This window comes from Arvicanthis niloticus, chromosome 1 (assembly GCF_011762505.2).
Source record: "Arvicanthis niloticus isolate mArvNil1 chromosome 1, mArvNil1.pat.X, whole genome shotgun sequence".
In the NCBI taxonomy this organism is placed as follows: Eukaryota; Metazoa; Chordata; class Mammalia; order Rodentia; family Muridae; genus Arvicanthis; species Arvicanthis niloticus.
Window position 1 is genome coordinate 163,427,982 of NC_047658.1, and position 21,968 is coordinate 163,449,949.

General features: G+C 44.7%; 1 protein-coding gene across 1 annotated transcript in view; it reads left to right on the plus strand.

Moving 5' to 3' along the window:
* The window catches only part of Trub1 (TruB pseudouridine synthase family member 1), a 38,655-nt gene extending 22,500 nt beyond the window's left edge, over nucleotides 1–16,155 (plus strand). The window contains exons 5-8 of the mRNA XM_034510854.2: nucleotides 8,787–8,859; nucleotides 10,525–10,664; nucleotides 12,716–12,772; nucleotides 13,442–16,155. Of these exons, the coding sequence (XP_034366745.1) occupies nucleotides 8,787–8,859; nucleotides 10,525–10,664; nucleotides 12,716–12,772; nucleotides 13,442–13,701 (530 nt within the window). The 3' untranslated portion in view covers nucleotides 13,702–16,155. The remainder of the gene's footprint in view (nucleotides 1–8,786; nucleotides 8,860–10,524; nucleotides 10,665–12,715; nucleotides 12,773–13,441) is intronic.
* The last annotated feature ends 5,813 nt before the right edge of the window (nucleotides 16,156–21,968 follow it).

The window sequence follows — 21,968 nt, forward strand, 5'->3', positions numbered from 1 at the left end:
CCACGGCCCCCTCCCTTTTCCCAAGGTAGACTCTAACTTCCGCCCTACGGTGAGAAGCTTACACAGTGTGTGTCCTTCTGAGTTTGGATTCTCACATGTGTACATGCGAGATTTATCTACGGTATTACATATCACCATATCTCGAGGTATTTTTTTTTTTTTTTGCTATGCTTACTGTGTATATACACCACTTCACATACACATGTAATATACACAACACACGTTCTTTTTTAAAATAAGAATCACATATTTGATGTATATATGTGAGTTCCTGTGTGAGCATGTGTGTGCAAGCACATGCCTACATTCCACGTACAGGCCTTTGATCTCCTGGGACTGGAGTTAGAGGCAGTTGTGAGCCACTGTGTGGGTTCTGAGAAACAAACCCAGGTTCTCTGCAACAGCAGCCAGTGCTCTTAACCGCCGAACATCTCTCCTGCCTGCACATGTTTGTTTGTGGATGTTGGATCCAGGACCTCATGCATGGCGGCAGGCGCTGTCATGGCGGCAGGCACTGTGTATCACTGAGCGTTGCACCTCGGCCTTTTCTGTTAACAGACACGTGGATTGTTCTCAGTTTGGAATTTCAGAGAACAAAACTACACTTGGTGCTCATTTTTCTTGTGTTTAGACTCTCAGAGCTGCTAGGTTCCAGGGTGCTTGAGCATTTAACTGCACTGAAAATGGTAAGATGGTTTTCCAAAGTCGTGTTTCCGCCACATTGTGCAAGTTCAACGTGGCCCATACCCTTATCAGCATGCCATGTCAACAGTGTGATTAACTTCATGCATTCCAGCAAGTGGGCAGCAATCCGCTGACCCTGTGGTGGCTTTTGGTAGGGGTGGGGCAAGACAGTGCCTTAGCCATCTGTACCTACAGCATGGGTGTGTCACCTGCTTCCTTCTCTGGTGAGTTGTCTCCCCGATGTGTTTGAGTAAAGAGCACACACACACACACACACACACACACACACACACAAGAAATTTCTTAAACAAGAAAATATTTTTCTGTGTTCTAGAGATCTTTCCTGCGTTGCCTCTCACATTACACGCCCAGTACATCAGTCCCCTTTGAGGGTATGCAGTTGGCCTTGCCCTTTCTCCACAGTTCTGCACGTCACACATCAAGTGCCTCAGCAGTTGTGGGATTGTCTAGAGTCTGCATTGTCAACTCAGCAAGCTAGTCCCTCCTTGTCTCAGCACCAGAGGATCTGCTATCTTAGAGGACAAACAGATCTGCCCACCTTGTTTATTACAGATCCCCCCCCCCCAAGTCACCTTTTTTCTTTTGCTGAAATTCGATATGTACCTTTAAATCATGAACAGAAAGTGAGTTTGCGGAGGGGTGGGAGGCAGATCTCACGCAGGTGACTGTGGCTGCCCTGGGTTCATGAGTGGGATAGCCATGTTGTATCCAAGACAGCGTTAACAAGCTTTTTTTTTTTAATTGTTTTATTTTGTTTTCTCCATATTCAAATGTTAAACTAACTGCACATTTCTGGAGTTGATTCAATGTGGTCAGCATGTATTATATATTGGACTTTACAGGTGAAGATTCAGGGGGTTTTCACCTGCGTTTATGAGTGTGGAATTTGTATTTGTTTTCTCTCCCCTGGCCCCCAACTTTACTCTCTCAGAGTTCTGACTGGGCCCAAGAATTATGGTTGCTGTGAGATTTTTTTTTTTAAGATTTATTTTATGTATATGAGTACACTTGTCTTCAGACGAGAAGAGGGCATCAGATCCCATTACAGACAGTTGTGAGCCACCATGTGGTTGCTGGGAATTGAACTCAGGACCTCTGGAAGAGCAGCCAGTGCTCTTAACCATTGATGTTACTGTTTTTAAGTCTGGCATTGGCTTTGTGGGCTGGAGTATAAAACCAGGGCTTCATGGTAGCCTTGCCTCTGAGCTGTGCCCTTGGCCCTGTTTTTCTTGGCTTTTAATAGCTTTTCTGTTTTCTGGAAGAACTTGTGTCCAGTTGAAATTACTTTTTCTACTTTTCGGTACTACCTACTAGTGAGACCAGATGTGCTTTTATAAGGAAAGTTTCAGATTACAAACTTTGTTTTAAACTCGCTGTCTGCTGCGCTGTTCTGTGCTTCACTGTTTCTCCCCACGGTCCTGTCTAGTGGATCTCAGATTCTAAACTTAATTGGTGTGAAGTTGTTCATAATAGTCTCTTAGGATTCCTTTATTTTGACGTAACATCAAACTTTATAAAACTGTAAGAAAAGGTGAAGTAACTTTTCCCCATCAGCCAAGAGCAAGCTCGGCCAGTCTGCCCTGCGCTTCTCCTATGGCCCTTTGTTAGCTTGCTCCACTGGGAGTTAATTTCTGTATATAATCTCAAGTGTGGTTCTCAGAGTTGTGTGTGTGTGTGTGTGTGTGTGTGTGTGTGTGTGCAACTGGGCATTTCAGTGCCAGTTTTTGAAAGACTGTTTCTTCTTTCCATACCTTTGAGCGTCTGTCAGAAGGCAGCTGCCTTATATGCTTGCTTTTGTTCTGAGTGTTTGCTGTCCTTTTATCTGTTTGCCTGTTTTTATACCCAGTGCTCTATCTGATGTCTGGAACATTGAGCCATAGGTTGTTAGTTCTCAGACTTACTTTTCATTATTTTTTTCTTTGCATTTCTGTATGAGTTTTGAGTAGTTCCCCATCCGTATCTTTCCATCTCTCCTGTTTCACTCTCCTGCTCTCCGTATATCTCTGTCTCTCTTTCTCTCTGTGTGTCTCTCTCTGTCTCCCTCCCTCTCTCTATCCCCCCACCCTGTGTACCTCTCTCTTCCCCTCACACTTGCACACTGGTTGTGCACGTGCATGCTTGCTGAGATTTCTACATTGAGTTGATTCTATTTATCAGTTTGTAGAGTCTCCTGACCCAGGAAACAAGATTAGCTAGCTCTCTGTGTAGGTCATTAGTTTGGGCGGCCATACTTTCTAGCTTTCAGTGTGCTTACTCATGTCTTAGGTATATGGAATTGTTGTGTGTTTCATATTTTGGTGTTCTTGGGAATACGGTCAGATATTAACTTCTGATTATTCATTGCTGCTATATAGAAATGGGCTGATTTTATGTATTAATCTTTCATCGCTCAACCTTGTTCAACCCATCTATACAAATCGCTTTTTCCTTAGATTCTTGGAACGAGTCGAGACTGTCTCTCAGACCTATGCTATGCTCCATAGCCTTTTTGGAGTCGATGTCGAGTGTCTAAGGTGTTCAGCAGTTCTTTCTGTGTGCAGATCTTTGTAAGAACTTCTGACAGTGGTTGTTTTGAATGTTACACGGAGTCACTATATGTATGTATAGCTAAGAACCCAGCCAGGTCTCAGAAATCCCACCACATCTCTCTCTATGTACTTGCCTCTCACATCCTGGCTCTCCCTGACTCCCCACCCACTGACCTGCTCAGAGAAATCCTGATCTTTACCTGGGAGTTGCCTTCTGAGATTCCAGGCAGAAGAAGCACGTTCTAAGGTCTTTGCCTTTTTCTCCTTCTCTCAGAGATTACAGTCCTGCTAGACTGAATGGCTGGAAACGGTGGTCAGCCAATGCTTTGCTGGCCTAGCAGCTGCTACATCACAGACCTGTCCAGTGATGGCGTAGCATGACATCACAGGCCTGTCCAGTGATGGCGTAGTGTGGTCAAACATTGTACTTAACTCGTTCGTTCTGCTTTTAGCTCTGCTGTTCAGGTCTCAGCCACTGTGCTGTGTGCACGGAAGGGTGGATGCATTGTAAGCAAACAGTGACTGTATAGCTTGTTCACCTGTATGTTAATTTCATGGGGATGAAGTGTGTGTATGTGTGTGGTGTATATGTGTGAGTGTGTGTGTCTCTGTGTGTGCAGTGTGTGCATGTATGCGTGTACATATGTTTAGTGCTGGGAATTGAACTCAGGATGCTGTTTTCTTATCAGGCAACTGCTTTACCATGGAGTTACAGCCCAAGCCTAGAGAAAAACTTTTAAAAATATAGTTCAAATGAATGCTTTCACACGGATGGCTCATTATTTACTGAACAAAGCGTGAGATACCCAGGCCTCTTTGCACTTGAGCTACGCTGCTCTTCTCTGGGTTCATCACTGGGTATCCTTGATGTGGAGAATTGAATTCTGCATTTTTAAGATCTTATGGTAGAGGCATTGTTAAATTATGAGACAGCCGCCTGACTGGACCAATACTGGGCTTTAGATATAGCCAGCACGCCTCACTACGTGCACATGTACCACAGGCTTGGTTTTATTATAAAGTAACCTGTTCTGTGAGCTTTCTGTCTGGTCGTCCTAACATTGGATAAATGATTGGCCTAGGTGACTTCTAAATGTCCTTCAACCTGGAGATTCTATTACCCTGAGCAAATTAAATTTCAGCAAGACCGTCTTGACTTCCATCTTTATAGTGTATGTTATCTCAGAGAAAAAAACTGTCTTTGTCTTCAAAGCCCAAGATTTCGTTGGTGAGCTAATAGCTTAGCATGCTGTGGAAAGCGGCAGAACAATCAGCACGTATCACAGATGCCTGAGCTAGGAAGCATGATGAGACGGCACAGTCTCAGTATCTGTGTCTGTCTGTCTGTGCCTTTGTGTATGTGTGTGTCTGTGTATGTACCTTTGTGTGTCTCTCTCTGTGTATGGTGTCTGCGTGTAGTGTGGATGTCTGTGTGTGTGTGTCTTAGTGGGTCTGTGTGTATGTGGTGTCTATGTGCATGTGTGTGTGTGGTGTTTGCTTGTGGCATATATATCTCTGTGTAGTGTCTGTGTGTATGTGGTGTCTGTGTGCACACACGCATGCATCAATGAGAGAAAGCCACTGAAGCAGGACAGAGGCAAGCACGTTCACAGAAAAGGAGTGTCAGGGAGGAGCGGGGCCTGGCAGGAATGGAAAGCTGGTCTTGTGAACCCTGGCCGAGTTAATGCACTGTAGTAGTTTCACCAAACATGGCATTTTGTTAGCAAGTTCAGCCTGGCGCCTAGATTTGTCAAGTTCGGATTAGCCTAACTAAGGTGCCACCTGCAATCACTTCTTAATGTCACAGTAGAGTGAGACTTCTTAATGGGAAAGTCCTCACCCAGACTCTGAGCCACATCTCTGCTCAGCTAGCAAGGCGGCACTGCTGTCTGGGCTCTGTGGTGCTGGAGGCTGCTGCAGCTCCTCACCGTCTGGGTCTTGTTTGTGTTAGGCTTACAGGATCACAGTGAGGCTAAGACTGCCTTGCTGGGTGTACACAGTATCCCTAATGCCCTTTAAAGTTTTACCGTGGTGTTGGAACAATTCAGAGCACAGTAATTTTTTGATTAATACTTTTAAGTAATGTCAAATATACTTTACCTAAAAAAGTTTAAATTTTCTGAAAAATAATAAAAGCATTGACCATAGTCTAAGAGAGCTATAGAAAATTTCCAAGACATGGTTTGTTCTTGAAGCAGATGTAAAGACTTATCTACAAGTATGAGAACCCAGATGCCAAGCTTGTGTGCCGTGGTTGTGACCATCTGCAAGCAGAGAGCGATTTCAGCACTTCGTCCTTCTGTCCAATGCACCAAACAGACCTGAAAACGTGCCTGATGCGTGGAGAGCTTTACATCTAAGTCTTCAAGTCTTCTAAAGTCCACCTTTAAAAATGCTCACCAAGCAGCCGAAGTCCGTGCTGTGTGTGTTCCTTTTCTGTACTTGTTTGTTTTTAAGCTGACTGAGAATGATCATTTAAAAGCAGAGGGAAGTCCCGAGAGCAGAGAAGGGTCGGGAGACAGATCAGTAGCTCTGCTTGGAGACAGAGTCAATCCCTGTGTATGAAATTTATTCCATAGCACAGACCAGTTTTAAATTCTATCAAGTGAGACTGACGGTACAGCTGCGCCCGCCATCCTCTCTGCTGTAACAGATCCTGGACGCGGAGCACAGCTGTGTGGGCATTCTCTGCGTGCCCTGTGATCACCCTGTATTGATCGCCGTAGGACCGTGTCTGTAGCTGGTTTCATATCTCTCTTGGGTTTTCTCAACTCACCATCAGAATCGCCTGGTACATATATGATGCATTCTTTCAGAGTGAGGAATAACTGGGGTAGGGTGGAATTGAACCAAGGGAATTAAGTGTCTATAAAAAAATAACAGTTTCTTTGCTTTTCTTCTCCTTACTGTGTATTTTATTCTTTCTTACGAAGGCAGCATTTGGCCTATGGGACGTGCACTGTGCTTTATACTGTCTTCATTCATTCCTTCTTTTTAAATTAATTTTATTTTTTTACATGTCTAATTACACTATACATGAATTAGATGGTGGGATCAAGGCTCAAATAAGGAGCCCTAGAGAGTCTGGGGGGTTCATGACAGGACAGAAGGCAGGTCCAAGTAACACTTCATTCATGTGACTGTGCAGAGAACTTGGCGCATGGCAAACTCAAGTTTCGCTTTTTGGAACTGTTTGGATTTTTATTTTATTTTATTTTTTTTTTTGAGACAGTGTTTCTCTGTATAGCCCTGGCTGTCCTGGAACTCACTCTGTAAATCAGGCTGGCCTTGAGCTCACCTGCCTCTGCCTCCCAAGTGCTGGGATTAAAGGCATGAGCCACCACTTCCCGGCGAACTGTTTGGATTTATTTTATTTTATTTTTTTATTTTTCGATATTATTGTTTTTAACTTTTTATTGATTCTTCGTGAGTTTCACATCATGCACCCCATCCCCTTGTATCCACCCTCTGACCTTGCAACACCCCCCGCCAAATAAAAAACACACAAACAAGCAAATAAAACCAAAATAAAAAGTCCAAATCATAGAATGCGTCTTGTTGCAGAAGCTCTAGTGTGCCCCACAGTATGACCATGCATCTTCACTTGCAAATGTTCATTGCATTGAGCATTGGTCTGGTTTAAAGTCTCTGGTTTCTGTGGCGCTGTCATTGCTGGGTCCTCACTGGGCCTCCTCCTGGTTGCTGTTGTCCTATGTCATAGAGATCTTGCAGTGTGATCAGCAGGACTGGCCCTTCTATGTGTGTTAACAGTTCACAGATGAGGTAGATGTTGGGGTGGGCCAACTCTTAAGTCCTGGATCTGGGTCTTGGTGGTAGCTGAGCTGATCAAGCCTCCAGCTCTCCCTTATCTGCACCACTAGGGCGAGCTTTCCAGTATTGCTCTGGTTAGGCTACCCGATGCCTGAATGGCAGGAGGCAGGGTCAGCTCTCCTGCTCTCGTGCCCTTGGGACCAGCTTACCCACACCCACATCTCCAGAGCCAGCTCCATTGGCACAGGGCCCACACTTTCAAGTGCTGCAGTCAGCAAGGGCCTGGGCTAGCTCTTCTACCCTCACACCCTGTGGGCTGGCTCACCCTTGCCTTCCATCAGGGCCAGCTGTCCTGTGTTGCCCAGGCAAGGTACAGGGCCCTCTCTCCTGAGTGCTGCAGCCAGTGAGAAGCAAGGCTAGCTTTCCTGCTTGCAGATGTCGGGGCCAGTTCTCCTGACTACTACAGGTGGTGAGGAGCCAGTTGGGGGAAAGCATCACCCCCTTGCCCACTCAGCCTTATGGCAGATGAGTGTTGGGGCCAGCTCACTGCACCTGCCCCCTACCAGGGCTACCTCTACTGTGCTGTTTAGGTGAGGTGTAGGGCATACTCTCCTGAGTGCTGCAGCTGGGAAGGGGCAGAGTGAGGAGCAGGGAGGGCGGGCATTACCCCCACACCCATACCACCTCACAGAGATAAGTGGCGGGGGTCAGCTCTTCCAGTCATGCCTGAGGGCCAGCTTACCCATGCCCCTGCTATCAGGGCCAGCTCCACTGTGCTGCCCAGGTGAGGCTCAGGGCCTGGTCTCCCAAGTGCTGCTGCCAGTGAGAGATGGGACTAGCTCTCCAGTGTCCCTCAGCCTGAGGGGCAGGGCCAGTTCTACAAAGCCCTTGAACATCCATATGGTCCCAGGCAGCTGCTCAGACCAGGGATGTCTCCATGGTCTCTAGTGGTAATATTAGCCATGGATATCAACACAGATGTCTTCTGCTGCATGGTCACAGATCTAGACATGACCCACAGGGGCAGTATGAGCTGGGACTTCACCATGGCCTCAGATGGTTACTGGCTACTTACAACAGGCTATTCCTTCCCTCCCTCACGTCTCCAGTTCCGTCTTTCTTCTTAATGCTCACACTGTTCGTTTCTCTTTCTCTCCCATCTGTCCACAACACACTTGCACTTTGTAGTGGTTCCCACTGCAGATGAGCCTCTGAGTGACCTCTGTCCACACTGCGTGTCATGGCAGCATGGGCCTCTAGGTGGCGTGGTGGCAGAGAGGTCTATGGACATCCTCCATCCTCTACCACGTGGTATGGCCCTGCATGGTTTGCTGCCAGGTCAGGCCAGTCCCTGTGTGTCCTCTGCCCCACCACTCTGTGGAGCCGAGGGTGGGTCTCTAACCCTCCTCTCCAGTACCTCGAGGCATGGTATGGCGGCTGGCAGATCTCTGGATAGCATTTATTTATTTATTTATTTATTTATTTATTTATATATAGATGTTTTGCCCACATATGTCTGCACTACCATGTACCTGGTGCCTTCTCCGGCCAGAACAGGGCATCAGATCCATTAAGACAAGAATCATAGAGAGATGTGAACCACCAGGTGATTGCTGGGAATTTAGTTTACGTCCTCTGGAAGGACAGCCAGTGTTCTTAAGCACTGAGCCAGCTCTCCAGCTCCTGTAATCTGTGTTTTCTTAGAAAAAACAAATGACTTTTCACAGCTGGGGCTGCTGCCTCTGTGGCCATTGTCATCTTCCCTTGGTTCATTTTTGGCAGATAAAATAACACAAGAAGATATCGAAGGCATTCTGCAGAAGTTTACTGGGAATATAATGCAAGTACCCCCCCTGTAAGTTCAGTTATTGAATTTATGTTTAATTTTATCATCTGTTGGTTAACCACGAATTAGAATAAAGTGGGCTCTCTTTTGCTGTGTTTTAATCTGGACAGTGCATGTAAAAAAGAGACGAGTCCATCCAGCCTAGATGCAATGCTTTGATCCCAAGGCAAAGGCGTGTTTCATTCTGTGCTGGATGGTAGCGCAGCCTGGTCTCTGTGCATCCTGTTTCACTGGCTTTTCAAGGTCTATCTGTAGACATCACGGAAGTGACAGAGTCCAGAGAGGCCTCTGCCCTCCAATTACAGTGAAAGGACCTTGTGGGAACAACAGACTGGTGACTCGGGGTCCTAAGTGCTGCCTGTTTGGCCCAAAAATATTTTAATTTTTTTAAATAATCTTTTTTAAAGATGTATTTATTTATTTTACATGTGAGTGCTCTATCTGCATGTACACCTGCATACCAGAAGAGGGCATCAGATCCCAGGATAGATGGTTGTGAGCCACCATGTGGTTGCTGGGAATTGAACTCGGGACCTCTGGAAGAAGAGATAGTGCTCTTAATGGCTGAGCCATCTCTCCAGCACATTCAACAGACAAAAGTTATAACTGTAACGGGCAGTGGTGGCACATGCCTTTAATCCCAGCACTTGGGAGGCAGAGGCAGGTGGATTTCTGAGTTCAAGGCCAGCCTGGTCTACAGAGTGAGTTCCAGGACAGCCAGAGCTACACAAAGAAACCCTGTCTCAAAACAAACAAACAAACAAACAAAAAAAAGTTATAACTTTGTAAGAACATGAGTATAGATCACCTCACACCTGTCTGTAACAAAACACCACAGCCTAGGGAGCTATTTTACGTGGTCTTGGAGGCTATGTCCAGGACAAGACACTGGCAATGTTTTTCTGGTGAGCACCTGCTTCCTTGAGGTGTCGTCCTGTGGCAGAGGGATGAAGGCATTTGTCTGGGGTAACATCCCTGTCATGAGAGCTCTGTTTCTGACCTGGACACCCTCCAAAAGGCCTCTCCCCTTGACGCCATCATCTTGGTACTTAGTTCAGCTGGTGTCTGGGAGGCGGAGGCACCGCTCAGCCCCGTCTGTTTAACACAAATGCACACGTGCCTACGGGACGAATCAGGATGTATTACTGACAGTTCTTTTAGAATTTAGATTTCCTCAAGATTTTTCTCTCAAATATAAAAGTTTTACATTTTTTTCAGCAAAATCTGCATGAAATGTTCGACTCATCTGTTAAACTAAGTTAGTATATGTTTATATCGAATATGAACTGTTTTAGCAGTCTCTGCGGTTATCCACAAGTTTGTGGTGTTTACCATGTGAGCCGTTTTTTCAGGGAGAAACTGTCTGTGAGCTGGGGACTAGTGAAGGGAGCTGATGAGGTCATCTCCAGGAACATTAAAGAAAGAAATGGATGCCGCTCAGCGCTCCTGAAAAAACGGCTCACATGGTAACATCCGCTCAGCGCTTACACACGTCTCACAGATATGCGGGACTTCATCCCGAGACAGGGGCAGACCCTGAGGAGAGACTAGTTGAATTTCAGGAGTGCTGTCAGTGGGAAGAGCTGCTCATCATCCTTGCCTCCCTGCTGCCTGGGACTCCTCCCTCAGCCTCTCACCTTCTCACTCCCACTCTCTCCTTATCTATTGCGCAAGCTATTCTGCACTGAAGAAGGATGGACAGAGACTCTCAACGTTAATGAAGCGAGGAGAGGCGGTTGAGGCCAGGCCGGCCAGGCCGGTGACTGTCTACAGCATCTCCCTCCTGAAATTCCAGCCGCCGTTTTTCACACTAGGTAAGAGATAAGACAGTCTGCTTTGCCTGTGTTTTTGTTTTGTGTGTGGCTAACTTTACGTGGTTGGGACGGATCTCTGTGGCCTTGGAATCTTTTTTTTTTTTTTAATATTAAGAAAAGTTATGGTTTGATTTTATGAGTTAAATGTAACTGACTTCTTAGAGGTTCAGAGATAACACGAGTAGGCTGATTTTCATGTTTACAGTCATCTTTCTGTAAACTTGGGAGTACATACTTTAGAGAAGTACATCAAGGATGTATGATTTCAAGATTTTAGAGTCTGGGCCTGCAGAAATGGCCCAGCGGTTAGGAGCACTGGCTGCTCTTCCAGAGGACCTGGGTTTGATTCCCAGCACCCACATGGTGGTTCACAACCCTCCGTAACTCTAATCTCAGGAGATCGAATGCCCTCTGACCTCTTTGGGAATGAGGCGAGGTTTATGGTACTCAGACATGTGCAAATAAATACATGTATAACAATTAAAGTAAATATAAATGTAAAAAATTAGTTTTTATCTCACAGTTTTTTCTTCCATTTTTTTATACTTAATATCTTTCATTTTAGAGTAAATATTGATCTTTTAAACAAAGCCTTTTTTGTTAACTAGGGATAAGAGGCTATAAAACCAGGCTGATTTCTATTGGCTCCTTTCTTTGTAGCTGCAAGTTACTGATGTGAAAATAGCTAAGACAAGAGTGTTGTTGGACACCTGGTTGCAGTTTTAGTTCAAGTTGTCAATTTGAATCTGTGATGCATACTTACTTGTTTATACAGTTTTAAAGTTGTACAGGGCTATATAGTTGTTTGTCCTCAGGCTCCTGAAATTGATCCAGCAAATAATTTCACAGTAACTGTTTATAGAATCCCTGTCCCGTGGGATTTCCCAAAGCCTTTCCTGCCTCCACCATCCTGGTGGCTCCCTGTGATACACAGGAAGTTCCTGCAGACAGTGGTGCAGTCACGACAGGGCTCTATCTTGTTTCCTGACTCTAAACGACGTGACAAATGAACAACTACAACAGATCCCAAACAAACAGAACAACTCAAACCTACCAAGTGGTCCTTTCCTTTCACTCCACGAAGAGCAGACTGCACATTGGCAGATCCAATAAACCTGAAGGCTCAGGGTTTCCTGGCTGCCTGTGAGTCAGAGAAGTGCCTCACTGTATTGACTGGAGGGTGTGGACAAGTGTGCCTGGCTTTCTTCTGCAAAGCCGCGTGTCACGCATGTGTCGCCGGCATACCCCTGGTTCATCCAGTACTTCACCCCCTTACTGTCTCAGTTGCCCCGGATGTGGGCTGTAGAGAAGAATTTAGATGCAACTAGAAACAAACGAGGGAGTGTGCTGCCGCCCCACTCAGGGTGTAGATGAACACCTACTGTGCATCCTGCTTTCTGCCAAGTGTGCGCTGTAAGACGGTGCCATCAGCTCCATGGCACTGTGTGGCTTAGATTTATTTAATGTCTTAGTTATGTTTTTCTCAGAAACATTTCCAAGGAAACATGTAGGTACACGGGACTCTTTCCATGTGGTATAACCCCAAGGACAGATCTTCTCATTGGCAAAGGGATTTTTGGTTGGTGTCTAGTTATACTTTTTTTTTTTCAAATGTTATAAAATCTGAAAATATTTAAGAAACCCACAGTTCACAATAGAAAAGCTGAGATTTCTGACCATTTCGAGCATAGAGAATGAACAAAGTGTACAAATCTGAAGATTTTTTTTTTTAGCATCTCTAGCTCATGATAGCAGAGCTGGCATTTCTATTTCAAACCTATTAAATGAACAAGGCCGAGGTATTATCGTGGTACTGCTTGCCAGTTAATTTAAAATGTGTTCATGACTTTCTGCCTACTCCACACCCAGACTTTTGAATCTCACAAACACATATGCTGCTGAATGAATAATTTATGGCGGAGCACATAAATATTTTATGGCTCAATTGTTTGCATAGCCTTCTTTACACGTGTTGAAGAGCATGGTTTTTATGTAAAGTGGGGCTCTCAGGGGGTCATCCTCTCATCACCACTGCTTTGCTAACCTTCCAGATGTTGAATGCGCAGGAGGCTTTTACATCCGAAGCCTGGTCAGTGACATTGGCAGAGGTAAGCAGAGAGTGAGTTATGAACCATCATTTACAGAGTAATGCTCCTTTCTGACGGGAGAGGGAAATTTCTGTTTTTCATTTTCCCGAGCACTGGCTGAGGAGCCGGAACTGCTGCTCTTAGCTCAGATGCATTGTGGGTGTATAGTGTGCACTTCTGAGTGCCAGTGGCTGCCGCGAGGCGCTGGTAATGGAGAGGGAGCACGGAGACAGAGGCAGACAATGAACAGGGCGAGAGCGGGTGGAAAGGCCTATACTTTTTCAAGTAAAAAGCATTTTAACTGAAAGTAGAGGTCAGAAAAAATTATGTACATTGATACAAATCAATTAAAAAATAACCTGGAAGCCACAATCTTACAAGCACCCAGAAAGCTCCGGCTCCGCCTCTACTGTTCCTTGGTCACATGACAGTGGACAGGTCACATTATCCTATTTGCAGAGTAATGGGAATATTTATGTCCTGGGCTTGCTTCAAATGCCAAGTAGGAAAAGCAGGTTTAAGTTTAAATCCCTAAATCGGCCCTGCTTAAGCATTGACTTACCTCAGGCTCTGGGCTCTTGCGCTGGGCTGGCACCCTGGGAGGTCAGAGGTGAGTTCTGTCGTCTGGCAGACTTCGGATTGTGAATGCTGCACGGCTCACCTTGCGTTTTTTGCTTTTGGGTGCTGTAGAACTCTCTTCCTGTGCCAGCGTGCTGGAGCTGACCCGCACCAAACAGGGGCCCTTTACGCTTGCGCAGCATGCCCTCCCCGAAGACAGATGGACCATCGATGACATCGCGCAGTCCCTCGAGCGCTACACGTCTCTTGTGCCAGAGGAGCTGACGTTTAAAAAATCGAAATCCGAGAACTCCAGCGACCAGGTTTTAAGCTGTGAATATATAACTCTCAGGGAGACAAAGAGAGAAGATGACACAGTTAAGACACTATGAGCCTGGGCTGGGAGGATCGTTTCCTGGTTGGGGTATAACCTGATCCAGGAATGTCCATATACTTCCTGAGTTCTTTGCAAGATGTCTTAATGTCTCTGAACGATGGATCTGATGATTGGATTCAGATGAATACTGTTTTCTGAATTTGATCTTCCCTTAGTCTTTTTCCCATGAAAAAGTTAAAGCAACGTTCTAATTCCAGAAGACTGAGGTCTGAGCTGCAGGTCACTGGTCTCACAGAAGTGACAAGCTTGCTTTGCCTAGACTGGGGGAGGGGAGTGTTCATTGTTTTGGAATTCTCTGGATATATTTGAAGTGCTCAGTGCTGAGCTGTCCTGTGTGTTTGCAGAGCTCATGACTGCTGGGAAGCGCTGGCAGGCTGTAGTCATCTGTGACTGTGCCTCTTAGATCTTGAACATGAACACATTTTTCCCAATAAATACCTGTAAATGCACAAACTTCTGCTAACAGAATGTCAGTAGCTTACGATGAGATTCATTCCGTATCCTGGCTTCGGCAGAGTTCAGCCCCTGTAGCCGTGCGCTGTGGCAGCCATTTCTCTGGTCAACCACATGGTATCAAAGTACTAAAAATGTGATTTTTTAGAATATAAACTAAAAAATGTATCTTGAATTAAAATGCTCTCCTGCCTGTTCTTTAGTGCCTCTCCGTGGCTGTGGAACCCAGATCCAGTGACATGGTTTCTGCAGTTACTAAGAATGTGATCACGTTTTAAAACAGCAAATTCTATGAGTGCTTCATTGTTTTGTTATGGGAATATCTATTCATTTATTATGTGTTTGAGGACACTGGAGCTGGAGACGCGAGGACTCGCTGCCTGTCCAGCAGGCCTCAGAGTGTACCCTCTGCACCCATCCACATCAGCTCTTGCTACTTCAGCTCCAAGGGACCCAGCACCCACCCCTGACCTTGTGGGCCCCTGTGAAACCCATGCCAACACACACATAAATAAAATAATTACTTTAAAAGATAAATAGACTTGACTCAGGACAGCCTCTCTCAGTATATAGCCAAGGCTCCTCCTGTTCTACCTCCCAAGTGCAGAGGTCACAGGCGTCCACCACTGTCTCGCGCAGGGACGTAGTAATGCACTGTACAGCTGTGACAGTATTCAAGGCTTCCTTCATGTACTAAAGTATATTTTCAAAAAGAAGACTTATTAAACATTTCATAAAATGCAAGTTTTTATATTTTCATACCTCTCTTTTTAGAGGGTGTTGCCTCTAAAATATTTTAAATAGGTAGACTGATGGTTTTATTGTAGTTAATGTAATGTGAGCCTGATATAAAAAGTTAACAGGGCGTTCTCAGAGTACTGGCAACATTTTTAATAAAAATGTTAAAGTTAAGTCTGGGCAGGCAAGATGGCTCAGCAGGTGGCCCCAGGACCAGTGACTTGAGTTTTGATATCTGGGTGACCTACTAAGAACCTACCCACCCAGCAGGTTGTCCACAGACACTCTGAAGTATGCACACACACACATGCCCATTCCTACACACATAAAAGGAAAAGGATGAAATGTTTGTAAATTTAAAAATTAATTCTTAGTATGAGACAGAAAAATGTGAGTGTTATATCATGGTAAATTCATGAATCGGAAGTTTTGTAGTTTTGAACCTGGTGTCACGGTAAAGCTTTAATCCCAGCACTCAGGAGGCGTGGGCACGCGGATCTCTGTGAGTTCAAGTTCAGCCAGGACTACAGAGTGAGACCCTGTACTTTTATATTTTTTCTTACTCCTACCTAGTGTCCCGTAATTTGTATAACCAAAGGTGACATTAGATCCTGCTGCCCGTTAGAACGGCCCAGGCTACACATAGTGTGTCTTCATGAACAGCTCAAGTCTGAATAGACCACACAGCCTAGGCACTTCTTTTTTTCTTTTCTTTTTTTGTTTTCAATTTAAAATTTACATATATTTTTTTCTCATAGGAAATAATAGAATTTATGAATCAGCAAGCAAGTTATAGAAATGGTAGCCAGTCTTTTCCTTTTGTTTTTGCTGGAGAAGTTATGCAGATTTAAAAATGCCTCTAATGTTCACCATCTTAATATACTCATTTTGGATTTTATTTTTATATTATATTTTCCCCCTTTATTTCAATAATTTAGGAACCTATGCTCTTACTGACTTTTCATATGATTTTTATCTGGGCATGTTTAGTCTTCATGAGTATACCAGTCATGTCTTTGTACTCCGTTCATTTAAACTACTTTCCTGGGGCTGCACACATAAGCAGCCTTTTTCTTAGGACACATTATTGTAGTGTGGTTATTTTAGGGGAAGCAATAAGAACTTGTGGTCCCCGGGGGCTGTAACATTTAGTACCACCATTGTTGGGAATTTTATACATTGTTGCTAAAATTTCTCTGCTTTTGTGTGACCTACCTTCACACCCTGTTCATCTGTATAAATAAACGTCTTGATGGTTTCTTTGTCACATGAGTCATTTGCAATAAGTGCTTAGCAGAAGTAGTTTTCTTGGCCTGTCTCAGTTTCTTTTCCATGTCCTGTGATTAAATGCCCAGACAAAAGGGCCCTAAAGAGGAGTGCTTACTCTGGCTGCAGCGGAGGGATCCGAGAGCCAGGGAGGTCCAGACAGCTGGTGCCACACATCTGCAGTCGGGAATAGCATAGCGAGCAGCCAGTGGTTGCCCTGCTGGCTTCATCTTACCCAGTCCAGGACCTTTGCCCAGGGAAGAGCCCTGCACACTCTAACATAGGTGTCTCTCTTCAATGAACCTGTTAGGATCATCTTCCCAGGCATGCCCAGGGTCATCTCCCAGGGCACTCGAGAGCCCTAGGCTGGCAGCACCAACAACCTGAGTCTCACTTTGTAAATGTCTTAGGTTTTGCTGATTCAGTTTCCACATTTTCCCCCTTTGCTACCTTCATATATGTAAATATGAGTAATTAAAATTTATTACGATTTTTAAATATTCTTAACTTTCATGGGTAGCTAAAACCAAGACCCGAGGTCTGAAGTAGTTCAAGATTCATCCTCTTTAAAATTTTAATAAAAATATCCAAGAAATAGATGTCACTTATGTATTGTAGGCCTTAAGATGCTTGGCATGATAAACTCATTTTACTGATGGGCAAAAATGTAGTTAAATTTTCTGCAGATACCCCAGCCTGGAACGAAGCAAGTCATGTCGTTGTCATTATTTAACTCTCAGGTTTCTGAGAAATGCTGGGGTCATGTGAGTGTTGTTTAAAACAGTCACAGAATTATTTTCTGACCTGAAAATCTACAAGGATTAAAATAAGAGTAATTCATTCTTTACAGATTCAAAGCTGTGATTGGTGGACAAGGGATAAATTCCCCTTGTCCCTGAGCTCACTGGGTCCTTCTTTCTTCAGTACATGAATTAATTCAAGGCTGCCGACTCATCAGGAACCACCTTCTAAGGAATGCTGGTAGTTTGTGCCCCTCTGACCAGTTCCATTAGAGGGTGAACTGTTCTCTTTCAAAGGAAGAAGGTAATTTAAATTGTATCCTGATCTGAATAATGCAGAAATGTAATTCAAGAGCACCATAAAGCACGGACGCATTTATTAAGACAAAGAAAGATAACAGCATGCTGTTTGGCCACTGAAATTATTGCAGTATCCTTAACATTTAAATCGAAGGACTGTCTAAAGCTGTTTTGTTCTCAAGGTGTTGTGTGAGCAGCTGTAGCTGGCCTTGGCCAGCTGTTAAATACAGATGTTAAACACGGATCCCATGGCCCTCAAATTGGAAATGCCTCCATTCATCATCAAGTGAATTAAGTTCTACAATAAGACGTTTTCAGAGTCTTATTAAAATTTTAAAACATTAAAAATGCTGAGGCCAGTCAGAAAGTTGTTAGGAATTGTTTTCTAATTCCTTTCTCTATTTCTGTTTCATTTCTGAGAAAACAACAGATTGTTTCTGTGTCTGTCGTTAATCAGCTCTTTGATTGGAGGACAATCACTTTGTCTTTGAGGGACTCAGTTTACTCACCTATGAGACAAAGGAGATGGTCTGGCTGGTTTCTAGAACCTTCCACCGACAAGCATTAGACTGCCATCCGTGGGTCACTGTGTTCCTGGGAACTTGAGTTTTACCACATTCATTGGCTCTGAGGATTTTCACCCTTGATTGCTTTGCCTATTACACACCTTCTAGTTACACGTCCTTCTGCGTGTTCACATATCATTTTGGACATATAACTCTTTCACAGTCCCATCTCTTCATCTCTCCATGCTGAACCCTGTGTTTCCTCAGTTCTTTTTTCCAAATGCTTCCTTCTGCCATTTTTATTTACTAACAATCATTTATTTCAGTGACTATTGTATTCTGTTTTTATTTCTGAAACATTGCAGTATATTGTGTGTGTATGTATGTATATGTGTGTGTGCATACACACACACACACACACACACACACACACTTAGGAAGCTTTGGTGCCTGCCTGCCTGTCTGTCAGCATGTGAGTATGTACACAAGTACAGATGCTCACAGAGTCCAGAGGCATGGAGTTCCTTGGACCTTGAGTTACAGATGCTCTAAACCACCTGACACGGGTGCGGGTGCGGGTGCGGGTGCGGGTGCGGGTGTGGGTGCGGGGAATCAAACTGTGGTCTTGCAAGAGTGCAGAGCTGAAGAGAGAAACCAAGGAGCCACTGTTAGAACTGGGGGCATCAGCTCTCCCTGTGACTTACAGACAAAGTAGGTAAAGCCTAGCAAACAACAAAACCAGACGTGGCAGTGCTATGGGAACTTTGAAAGCCAGTAGTCATGTGACCTAAGTGATTTTTACAGGGTGCTCCGCCAGCAACAGTGGAAACACAGTTGTGGGAACAAACATAAGTCACTACAGGGTTAACCATTTCAGTCTCATAGGGCAACCTGTAATACACTCAGAAGATTCAGATATGATCTTCTTTCCCCATTTCCCTCCCACCCAGAACCCCCTATCTCATCCCCCTCCTCCTGCTTCTATGAGGATGTGTCCCACCCACCCAGTCCCCCCTCTCTCCACCCTCGAATTCCCCCACACTGGGGCATCCAACCTTCACAGGACCAAGGATCTCCTCTCCTACCAATGCCTGACAAGGCTATCCTCCCCTACATATATAGCTGGAGCCATGGGTCCTCCCTATGTGCTCCCAGCCTGGTGGTTTAGACCCTGGGAGCTCTGGTTGGTTGGTATTGTTTTTCTTCCCATGGGGCTGCCCCTTCAGCTCCTTCAGTCTTCTCTCTACCTCCTCCATTGGGGACCCCATGATCAGTTCAATGGTTAGCTGCGAGCATCCGCCTCTGGCAAAGGAGCATGAGATTCTTCATTTACTTTCCTAAAGCCCATTTTCCTCGCTTGTAAAGTGCAGATATTAATACTCTTCATCACAAAGCCCTGAACCCGAATTTTATATGGTCCAGTTAAGGTGCTTAGTGTGGTTCCGGGGCCTAGGAACTAGTGAGCAGTGAATAGCTGCAGGTACCAACCGACCACACAGAGGGCAATGCCGTCCTGGGTTATGCACGGTTCTAATCAATGCTTTTCCGAGGTGCTTTCTCTTAGTGGGGCAACAAGATATGAATAGCAATCATTTCTGGGCAGAAGAGACTATCAGACAGGGAGATAAGCTACTGATGCCAGTAGAAATGACTTTAGAGAACAGAAATGTTCACATTTGCACAGTGGGTGTGTTACGTGCCCTAAACGCTGTGTGTGTACATATATGTGCACATGTTTAATTCATTTACTCTTTGATTATAAATCCATCCCATCAGTTCCTCCATCATCTGAGAGCTTGTCTTTGAACCATGCCCAGATGTTTTCTATAAAACGGGCACCAAGCAGTGCCGAGCCAGACTTGCCTGTACATGTATAGACGTGGCATTCACGTTAGTCCAGTTGCCCCCCTTCTCTGTGGTTTCACAGTCTGCAGTCAAACACTATATGAAATCATAAAATGGAAAATCGTAGCGCTGAACGTTTCATAAGTTCTACATAACGTTCCTTATTGGTGGCTGGTTGCTGTCCTCTTACTGCCCTGTGCACATCATAAACAAAGGTGCAGGGGAAGGCGGCAAGCATCAGTATTTGCAGTTTGAGGCATTCACTGAGGACCCCTGGAATAAGGGGCTAAATGACCTTTAAACCCCTCTGGTTACATTATTTAATCAGTTCTTTCTTGCCGATCTTGTGACACCAGGATCTGTCTTTATATGTTATCCAGGCGAAGACCTTAAAGTGTCACCGTGGGCGTGGTGACTAACAAAGAGTTACACCAGTAGTGTGGCAGATTTAGGGTTCTCTGTTCTCTTCTTGCAATCACGTGTGGAGACAGGTGCTCAGAGGCACAGATGTTTAGAGGGAGGGGTGAAGCACATGATGTAATGCAAAAATAAATGAAGGAAGAAAGGGAGGGAGGGAAGGAGGTAGGAAGGAAGGAAGGAGGGAGGGAAAAGGAAAAAAAGAAATAAAATCTGGGACTAAAAGCAGAGAACCAGACATTTGCTTCCATTCTAGCAGAGCAGAAAATTAGATGCTTCTGGTCTGAGCCCAGGCACTGGCTGGAACCGACAGTGGCTCAGTGGATGAGACCACTCTTGGACCACATCTGGTTTGGGGCTGCTCAGCACGGGTTTTATAGAAACCAGCTGGGCACAGTTCAAAGACAAGCAGCAATACGATGGAGGAACTGATGGGTGGATTTATTAACATGGACCAGCAGATTTAAATATGTGCAGCTCAGCTAAGCAATGAGAAGGGAGGTTAAGTTTATACAAGTATCTGAAGTGTGTAAACACTAGGAAGGAAGATTATTCATTTAACACAACACACAGAGGCATGGTGTGCAGAAATAGGATAAAAACTTAAGCTAAGCGTATGATTTTTTTCCTGATAATGAATCTATTAAGGCTGGCTGTGGAATGGCCTTTGTCTAGGGAAGCAATAGAAATTTCAAGCCATCTGGTTTTTAAAACTTTCTTGGGAACCAGGTATTAGATGCTAGAGAATTGTTATTCATTTGGTCAGGATGATAATGGTGTTATGGTTGTATAAGGAACGTCAGGGCTGGGGATACAGCTCAGTTGGTGTCATGCTTGCCTCAGTTGGTGGTGTCATGCTTGCCTGGCATACAGTAAGTCCTAAATCCAGTCTCCCAGCACCCATATAACTGGTCATGGTGATGGACACCTGTAATCCCAGCATTGAGGAGGTGGAGACAGGGGGATTAGACATTCTAGATCACCTTTGACTGTGTAGCAAGCTTGAGGCAACCCTAGGAAAAACCAAAGGAGAAGGAGACAGCAAGATAAGGGTGTTGCCACTAAGGCTGATGCCTGAGTTTATTCCCCAGAACTCACGTGGTGGAAAGGAAGAACTGACTCCTGCAGTTTGCCCTCTGACCCTCACATATGATGCTGGGAGACACATGTCCACATGTATGGCAATTCATTACGATCAAAAATATCTCTTACATTCTAAGGGATTTGGACTTCAGATGGACCACCCAGCCAGGGTTAATAATACACCTTGGGGGTCACTGAAGATTGCTGTCCTACTGTGTGCTCAGTCTGTTGTATTGTAGTATATGTGTGTATATGTGTATATCTCTGTTTGTGTCTCTATGTTTGTGTCTGTGTGTGTCTGTGTATCTGTGTGTATGTGTATATCTGTATGTGTGCCTTTATGTGTGTATGTGTGTATCTGTGTGTATGTGCATGTCTCTGTGTATGTGTGTGTGTGTGTGTGTGTGTATGTCTTTTCATAGATGGGAGTGGACGTGTGTTTGTTTAGCTGGTTTGCAATACTCCTGTCTTAACTTCCCGAGTCACTGGAATTAGAATCCTGCCTCCATGTCCAGCTGAAGGTGAAAGCTTCTAAAACACCAGTAAACATCTATGAAGCTGAAGATGAAAACAAAACCAGAAGACAATACAAACAGGATGGAGAGATACAGTCTCTCAGGTAAAAGTAATCGCCAGGCAAGTACAACCAGCATCTGAATCCCTTGTACCCACGTAAATGCCAGGTAGGTATAATTGTGACCAGCTTGTAGTTCCGACACATCAAAGGCAGAGATAGGGTCCCACACGGGAGAAGGCAAGCTAGGCCATCAAAAGCTATGAGTTCCGGGTTTGAGTGAGAGAGCGTGCCTCGGTATATAAGATACTAAATGACAGAGGACATCAGACACCAACTTTTCCTCACATTCAAGCATGCGCATGTACACACACACACACACACACACTTGAACACACGC